The sequence below is a fragment of the Neolamprologus brichardi genome, chromosome 3 (genome assembly GCF_056152115.1).
Source record: "Neolamprologus brichardi isolate AB-2024 chromosome 3, ASM5615211v1, whole genome shotgun sequence".
In the NCBI taxonomy this organism is placed as follows: Eukaryota; Metazoa; Chordata; class Actinopteri; order Cichliformes; family Cichlidae; genus Neolamprologus; species Neolamprologus brichardi.
Window position 1 is genome coordinate 21,710,334 of NC_142106.1, and position 9,237 is coordinate 21,719,570.

The 9,237-nt window shown below is 38.4% G+C and overlaps 1 protein-coding gene across 1 annotated transcript; it reads left to right on the forward strand.

Annotated features, from left to right (window-relative positions):
- The first annotated feature begins 5,647 nt into the window (after nt 1-5,647).
- Nucleotides 5,648-8,837, forward strand: LOC118455937 (programmed cell death 1 ligand 1-like). The gene is made up of 4 exons (XM_087834877.1): nt 5,648-5,823; nt 6,693-6,782; nt 7,405-7,764; nt 8,450-8,837. Exons 2-4 carry the CDS (start codon nt 6,719-6,721, stop codon nt 8,587-8,589), a joined length of 564 nt encoding a protein of 187 aa, XP_087691003.1. The 5' UTR covers nt 5,648-5,823; nt 6,693-6,718; the 3' UTR covers nt 8,590-8,837.
- The last annotated feature ends 400 nt before the right edge of the window (nt 8,838-9,237 follow it).

The following is a 9,237-nucleotide window of genomic DNA, read 5'->3' on the forward strand; positions in this document are numbered from 1 at the left end:
AAGGTTGCTCAGCAGAGGATGATTTAAATGTTATCATTTGTCAGAATTAAAACAAGAAGCTTGAACTTTTTATAAAGATTACATTTGATCAAATTGTTTTTTGTTTATATATAGATATATTTAAAATTAATAAAAAATAAAACCTAATGCTGTGCCAGCTTCTAGTTTAGTTTGACAGTGTGTAGAACAAACCTGATGAAAACTTAAAGTCAGCCAAACACATCCAAATTTTGAGGCTGGGAGTAAAAAAAATGAATCCGACTGAGCCCAAAATCAGCTGCAACCCTGTGTGGTTATTACAGTAAACACAGCGGTCTTTTCTCTTTATTTATTTTTTTCATAAAGTTATTTATTGTGAGCAGCACAAATTTGAACAGGGGGCAAATTTTGTTTTGGCACACTGATCATTACAGTCACAGCTTGTGGTCTTTAACAGACTCAGTGTTTTTCTTTTCTTGCTTGTGTGAGAATTTCCCCAAATCATGCGATGATCATGATTACTGACAGTCTGGTATAAAAAGTAGTTTTGTTTGGAGTTGTGCAGGACTTGTCTTTGTCATTGTATCACAGAAAAGTGTCATCAAGATGTATTCATAGCCAGAGGCCAGCAGGTGTCACTGTGGAGATGGTTTCAGATTGTTTTGACACTTCAATATAATTCCTGCACAAATGTTTCAGTGTTTCACGAAGCCTCGCTTTGCCCATCACTAGTAAGCAGGCACCAAGTGCTGTTACTGCCTGCTGCACACACGATCTTTTGATCAACTGTCCGACCTGTTGATGTACGTGGTTCATTCCCATGTGTCAGTTTAAAGATATATCACTGAGTGTCAGAAAGACAAGTTTGCTTCTCTTCTCTACTGCAAGTGAAAAAACAAACAAACTGCAGAATGTTTTCAGTGTCATCAGTTCAGCTATATCAAATCAATGTGGTGCTAAATTTTGCTGTAAGAAGCAAATGGGAAATGTTTTCATGTAATTTGAAAGCTTTGGATGTGTTATCAAACTTCAGAATTTCTGGAAATAATCTAATTATCTTTTTTACTCACAATTTATTCTAAGCTTATAATTACTTGTATTTTACTCTAAACTTGAAAACTTGAGTTTATTAATTTTAAATTATGTCAAGGTCTGGGGTATGTGACCCACTGTTCATGTGTTTGCACTGGTTGTTTCTGGTTTAAGTAGTATTCAATGTTGTTGTTGTTTTGTGGCCCTGCCAAGAGGAGGCACTCTTTTGAAATGAAGACAAACACAGCAGTTGGAAATCTCCAGTTCATGTGATGTGTATGATGAAGATGGTGATGATGGTGATGATGATGATAGTGGTGGTGGCGATGATACAGCAACATAACTAATAATTGTAATAATACATTTTATTTAGAAGCACCTTTCAAGACACCTAAAGACACTTAACAATAGAATAAAATGCATAATAGAACAATGACAAAATAAAGAACAATAAAAATAAATAAAAAGCACAACATAAAATAAACAAACAGTGGGTTCACAGTGAATATGGAGATATGAACAGATGGGTTTTGAGTTGGGATTTAAACTGGGAGAGAAAAGCAATGTTTCCTATATCAGGGGGTAGAGAGTTCCACAGCCTAATATGCTGAAGTGAAAAGAAGGCAACGCAAGCTGAATAGAAGAAGAACTGCTTTCTTTTGATGAGATTGACAGTTTGACCTACAGGTCAGAGTGTTTTTCCTGATTATGCGTTGAAAAATGCCATTTACAAAGATCTGACAACAACTTTGATGAGCTGCATTTTAGTTGGTACCAGTGTCAGAGTCTCCATCAGCTATTTAGTTTTAGAAGGTACATTTGGATCAACTCAGGCTAAGAAAGTGTTTCTGGATCCAGAAACTGTGTAAAAAGCAGAATTTGTGTTTAAATGTAAAATTTGAATTTTAAATCCTCAGAAATGAAACTGAGGACATGAACTTGAGGTGTACAGTTTGTTTTCATTTTAAAACAAACTATTTTGACGTCATCACCATCATCATTATTAATCGGTGATAGACTGCCCGATGATCCGTGATGTTTAAACAAACAGGTGTGACCAGGTGCAGCTGTCTGGGTATTCAGAGTCTGAATCATTCATTGTTAGTTCTTTCTCACATTTCCTTTCTTAAATCCATAGTCAGTATCTGCAGCAGTGATTATGTCTACTAAAACATGAAATCAGGTACTCTGATGATTAATTAATTGATGTATTATTACTTTGTTGTGTTGAATCTGGATGTTGCTGTATTGGTTGGCACCTTTCTGCAACATAGTGTGGAGATCTGCGGTGGTAGCTCCCATCTTTAAGAAGGCAGACCAAAGGGTATCTGCCCTCTTCCATATAGATAGTGTGAGGAGTTGAATCATTTGGGAGGGGCTCAGAGTAGAGCCACTGCTCCTCCATATTGAAAGGATCCAGTTGAGTTATTTGGGCCTCTGATTAGGATGCCTCCTGGGTGAGGTGTTCAGGAATGTCCCACTGGCATGATACAGCTCACATCTTATGCATGCCTGCCAACAGTAACCAAAGTCAACTGCAGCATGTTGGCACTCCTGCCTGCCCTCTACCCATCTCAAGGGCTGGGGGTGCTCTCCCTGGCCTGGGGTAGCCTGCTGGGTAGTCCCACGTGCTGTGTTGCTCAGGTCTGCGCAGGCTTACACCTTGATGGAAGGTGTTTCTCCACCTCTTTTTGGTTGCTTTCTGCCCCTCTGGGGATTCCCTGGGTGGATCTTCTGGACCCCCCTCTTGCTCCTGCTGGCTACAGTGGGGTGGAGACTCATCTGGGTGCTGGGTCTGCAGGGCAGGTGCTGGGGTGATGGCTTGGCCTTATACTAGATCTCTGTGGGGGCTTTGGACACTGGTGCAGACCTATATGCATGTTTCTAATATAGCACACTGGTTTTCTCGGCTTCTTGGTCTTTGCTATTGTTTGTGAACAAACTGGGGCTTCTTGGCCCATGAGTTCTCATCACGTCATCACCACTCTTTGTTGATATGACGTGAGCAGCACAAGTCAACCATAAATTATTTTCTGTAGAAAACAGAACAAAATATATTAAAAACACACTGGGCAGATTTCTTGTGATAGTAATCCTTTTACATTCATGTCACAAGAAGAGAGACAGCACAACTCAGCACAACTTAGCTAGAAATTATAAAAAAGCACAATGCAAGCTTAAACATGCCAGTTTAAACGTATGACCCTCTTTGAAAGCTCTCTGCTCTGTGAATGAGGAAACAAGAACAAACACATCTGAGACCAGACATGAAAATACAGTAGCCTACTGTGCCCATCCATCTGCCTCAGGAAATGATCCTAGATGTTTGTGGGAACAGTTACAAGCTGAGACAAGAAGTGCATGTGGGAGTTGTATCTTTAAAAATTACACAATACAGAACTTTTTATATTTTCTTTCTGTCCTTAACAAAGTACTCTTAGTAACTAAATATGAACTGGTTGTGGGCTCATATTTGGAATTTGATTCTTAGTAAATTTGAACAGAGTAAAATAGGCTGTAACCATGGTTTAGATTTTTTTTTATTTTCAGAGCAATATTAAACCTAAAACAATCTGAGAGAATGCAAATAAACAGCTTGGGAGAATGAAAGCTGGAGGCTGTCCTGACATGACTTGTGCCTATGCAGTGTTCACCTGGAATGTACACAGCATTCCTTCCTTTATTCCTGTTCAATGGGTAGGTTTTTGTGTAGTTATCAGATTACTCTGCAGCACTGCTCAGGAACATATCCACAGGACTGTATCTGACATGAACTGTTCCCACTTAGACTGGGTTTCTGTGGTGAGGTATTGTGCACTTCATGAAAGTCACAACCTCTAGTCTTACTATTTGTGTTTTCTACATGAACTGAACATTATTTCTATGTTGCTGATCATGATTTTTCATCTGTCTGCTCTCATACGCACTGATTGATGTACATGTCTGCTGGCTCAACAGTTCCCTAACCCTTTCAAAAGATGAGAAAGTCCAAATTTTTGTGGCTTGAGGGGTTGTTGTAACAGCACAAAGACCTTATCGACAATTCTATTCTATTCTATTCTATTCTATTCTACATAGTGGTGAAAGTAATGTTTAAGTCTTTACCTCCCAGACTGCAGGTTTACTTGTGGTTCCAAGAGTATTTAAAAGTAGAATGGGAGGTAGAGCCTTCAGCTGTCAGGACCCTTCTATTTGCTGAAGCACATAGTTAGAGCTGGGTCAGGTGACCCCAAATCCTAAAAGAAAAAACCCACAACAATGGCAACAATGAAGGAACTCTTTTTTTTCTTTATATGTCTCAACCTTTTTTGTGCTGACTATGCAAACAGTCTATATTATGAACAGTTTGTAAAATAACTTTTGTTTCAGTGCATGAAGATGGTGAAAGACACAGAAAGGTCAGAGGTCATGCTGGGTGAACAGAGAAAAGCAGCCTTTTGGACAACCCCAATAACAGGATGCAGGGAGAGAGAGAAAGCTTACCTCTCAGAACCTTCCTTGTATATCGCTGAACTGAGCATCACTGTCTTATCAGTAGGTTGAGAGTAAGAAACAAGTTAAGTGATATAGTTTGGCCAGCAGAGCAGCAGCATGGAGACCTCGACTTCAGAGTTTGATAATTTTTATTTAGTTTGAACAGAGTAAAAAAAAACTGGGCTGTAACCAAAGTTGATATTTTTTTCTCTTAATATGTCAGATTTAAGGTGTAGCTCCTGTGTTTCAGTGACCAGTGGAAAAGACCGCACTTTTGATACAAGATACAACTCAATCAGGACCAGATATACCTTAATAAACAAACAAAGATTTTGTATAGAGAACTATGGGAGATGGAAATTATTCATTCACTTGAAATTACAATAGTGCAAAGGGAAAGTATACTTACTCAGTAGCTCCTCATGAGTCCCACATCCACCAACCCTTCTATACACAACCCAGTCAGGGGCACTGTGGGGCCATAATTTTATAGAACTCCATTCGAGTCCTTTCAAGCCAAAAAGCCGCCTCAGTGACCTCATGACTGGTTATGGCTGTGGTAGGACAAATTATTGCTCATTTTCAAATCAACTTTCAAAATATTTTATAATAATTGTGCAGTGTAAATGTTTTTCCAGTATCATAAAATGTTACACTGAATAATGCACGAGTTAGTGTAGACATTTAATTGAGACACTTTAATTTGATTAATGTTGTTTTCTCTGATGTATCCTGCTCTGAAATTAACTGGCTGCTTTATATATACATTATGTGAGTGTATTTATTTCATATATTTGACCCAGACTGTGTGAAAATGAAGTCTATCAATGTGTTTATTTAGGAGCTTTTTAGCAGTAGAGGTAAAAGGTCAAAGCGATTTTAATGTACTGTCCCTCAGTCCGCTGAGTCTGTAGCAGTGTATCAAAACAGAGAGCTGATGTGGAGATGAAATATTCTAAAAGTAGCACTTAAAGCTTAAATAATGAAGTGAAAACCGGAGTATCTCAACAGTGACTCAGCGCTCTCACATCCACCCACACAGACTAACCATCTTTGCTCATATACAACTCTGAGCGTTATTATCTCTCAGCTATGAGCTCCTTGTGCATGTCTGGGTTTGCCTACATGAGGGGGCGGATAAAGCAGAAAGGTGTGCCATTATTGTTCAAGGAGAAATGTTGCCATTTCTTTCTTTCTTTCTTTGGAGCCATGAGAGAGTTGAACTTTTTATAATTTTAATGTGTTAATTTTAATTGGATTCCTACCGCAGATATTTGGACAATTTTGTTCTTTTTCGGTGACTATCTGCTCCTTCTGCGTCCGACACAGGACTCTGCAGTAAGTAAATGTCCACAGAGGCCTGCATGCTTTGACAGTTTTATAAAAGTATATAACAAGTGTTCCATAAGGTTCCTGTGACATTTGTATGCTTTAAATAGGTGAACTGTACTTTAGAGTTATAATCGCCTAAAGTATGAGTCTGCATTCCTCTTCAGATCAGAAATACGTTAGATATGTTTCTTCAGAGTCATTTGAATCAATGGTTGTTGATCAATGTTCATGACAATTTGTATATCAAGGAACCAACATCACAGCCCATTGTTCATTTAGTGGGCTCGTTTCTGTCATTGTGGAAAATTTATTGTTGATAAAGTTGGAAAACCTGCAGTCGGCTGAGACTGAAGAAGTCACTTGGATGAGTGACGAAAAGTTTTTCCCGCTCAAAACGTTATGTCCAGATGAACAGAATCAAATTTGGGGATTCAGAATCATTTGTTTTCAGCATTTTCAGCTGCATAAAAACATGACTACATCGATTAAGTCTGTGCAATCATAAAATCCATGTTAGAGATCAAAGAGTTTTTGAAGTGAATCTATCGTGAGTGCAAAACCTTCGATATGACAAAATGGTGTTTGAAATCCTTGCATCCGGAGCATTACTTTAAATCCTTGGATTTATTGAACAAGAAATCTGAAAATAGTATGAAGGGAAACAAGTCTCATCCAAAATAAAACTGAAACTTAAAAAAGTAGATTTTTGCTCTCTCCAGTTATTAATGTGTTTCTTCCAAGGACAAAAACATGTGTTTGTGAGAGAATAACAATGAAGTCATCTGATAAGAAATCCCATCTGCAGTGTTCTTCTTCAGTCTACTTCAGCTGTGATATGAATGAACTGAATCTGTTGTAAATAATGCTGTTCTTAGTTTTACTGTTTAGGGTACAATGAAGAATGTGGAGCTGCAGAGCTCTCCTCCTCTCAGTATTAACTGTGAATCTCTTCTGTGCTGCAGTGGGTGAGTAGCTGCTGTGTTCAGCTGATGAAGCATTAGTTTGTAAACTTCCTGTTTCTGAAGTTAAAAAGAAGGATTTAAATCAGCAATAAGTCACAAATCTGCTGCTTGTTACCACAGTCTAAGTCCAAAGACCTGCTTCAGTCAACTTGGTGCTGATATTGATTCTTAGTTTGATTAATGTGAATCTAATACTTTTACACTTTTTTCAATAAGACTCTGATTTCTGTTTGAAATCACATGATTTAAAATGTTTGATACTTCAAAAATCAGAGAGATTGTTTCTGAATTACAGAAAATATTTTCTTCTTTCCCTGATGGAGACCTCGAGTCCACACTGGGCCTCACATTCACCCCGTAATGAAAACTAAGCAAAGCAGACCGTCGCACACTTGTGTACGTGGAAACTAACAAATAGAGCTCTGCTGTCAGCTCATTGCTCCGTCTCAAACAATAGGTTTTATCTCTGTTCTATAACTTTCTTTTGATTAGCTTCTCCTCATAAAAGACAGTCAGAAAGAGAAGCCTGACTCCTGAGATTGTCAGTATGCTTACTGAGTTTCATGAGCTGATTCTGCCTTTTAATATAGTTCCTAATATATTCTGTGTCTGTTTCCTCCTGCAGGTCAAAGTAACTTCACTATGAGTGTAGAACAGGAGGTCTACCAAGCTGAGGAAAAAAGTAACATCACAATAACATGGCTGCTCCATTTCGACACCAACAGGCCTCCTGACCTCCTAGAAATAAACCTAATGAATGTGAAAAGGAAGACACAGGTTTTCTTCTATAACAGTGAGACTAAGACTGAGGTGTATCCAGATGAGCACTACAGAGGACGACTGCAGTGTGATCCACAGCTCGCCAGGAAAGGACGACTTGAATGTGTCTTAACTGATCTCAGGCTCAATGACACGGGGACGTATCACTGCATTGTTGTCCTTAACGAAGAAGTTAGTTCCAAAACATGTGACCTCAATGTTACAGGTAAGATGACATCACTGACTCTTTTGCTGGTTTCCATAACAATAACTGAGTAGTATCAAATATTTAGACTTGGATAATTAAAGGACTGTACTCAGTGTGTTTCTATACATTCATGTACATTTTTACAGCTACATCATGGTCAGTCACCAGAAAAAAATCAGCATCAGTATTATCAATATTATCACAACCATGCACTCTTTTACCATTAGGTACCCTCTCTGTGTCTCACACACATCGATTTTTCTTCACTGGTTATGTCATCCAGTCATGTCCATCCTGAACCAGTGGCCATGATATAAAGTACCACAGGCTGTGAACTAGCATGTACACTCACATCCACTTTATTAGGTACGCCCGTTTAACTGCTTATTGATTCAAATATCTAATCAGCTGATCACATGGTAGCAACTCGGTGCATTTAGGCATGTAGACAAGATCAAGACGACCTGTTGAAGTTCAGACTGAGGATCAGAATGGGGGAAAAAGAGTCATGAAGTGACTTTTGCTACCAGATAATCTGGTCTGACTATTTAAGAGCTGTTACTAATGAAGTGTGTTAAACTAAAATTCATGCTTGATCTTAGTCTTAACCTCTTAAGTCTTAAGCACCTAACTTTGTTAATTAGTCACTAAGTTTTCTTGAAGCAATGATCCCTTCACTCATGCTCGTTCAATTTCTTTGCAGCAACGTTTAACAAACCTGTGGAAGTGACATCAAAACCAGCGAACTCTAAGAGGATCGGCCTCCTCGCAGCTCTGGCTTTGTTTGCAGTGGTGATTATAGCGCTGTCACTGCGTTACCTGTCTGTGACATTTTGTAAATAATATTATTTGTATTAATGTGAAGTAGCAGCCCATTACAGATCACTCCTCAGGTCACCTCTGACTGTAATGAGACTGCTGCCAATATTTTTCAAATGCCTCAGAGCTGTGCCACAGAGCAGTGCACATTTACACCACACCCCACTCTTCTACAATACTATGTAAAAGTCTTGAGCCCCGAATCTCTTTACATTTCAAAGTCCAGTTCTTATACCTCACCATTTTCACAGAAGTCTTTCCAGACAAAAGGTTAAACTCCAAGTAATGCATTAAAAACAATGTTTGCCTTTTTGACAGTCTTTTAATTATTACTACCTCCTTTTAAAATAATAATAATAATAATAATTCACTTCAACAAATGGAGAACAACATCAGAAGGATAAGCTAACTCCAGCTATAAAGCTTTAAACATTTTTTCACCCAGTCGTTTGTTATTAGACTTGTCATATTTAGCACATGTGTGGCTAATTAACTCATTAACTAATTAGCCCTCATTATGTGTGTTTGTATCATCTCCTGTTTACAAACCATATGAAGCACTTTAGACTTTATGAAGGTTTGTGTGCACCACTATTTCAAAGGTCAACATGGCCAAAAGACTTTGCTGTTGACACTTTGCACACAAATTGGTGTCTTGAAGAACACCAATCA

What these genes read in the sequence shown, in the direction of transcription:
- LOC118455937 (XM_087834877.1), top strand. Translation starts at nt 6,719, where the DNA reads ATGTGGAGCTGCAGAGCTCTCCTCCTCTCAGTATTAACTGTGAATCTC. An exon ending in TCTCTTCTGTGCTGCAGTGG is followed by an intron (nt 6,783 to 7,404) that starts GTGAGTAGCTGC and finishes TTCCTCCTGCAG; the next exon opens with GTCAAAGTAACTTCACTATG. An exon ending in ATGTGACCTCAATGTTACAG is followed by an intron (nt 7,765 to 8,449) that starts GTAAGATGACAT and finishes ATTTCTTTGCAG; the next exon opens with CAACGTTTAACAAACCTGTG.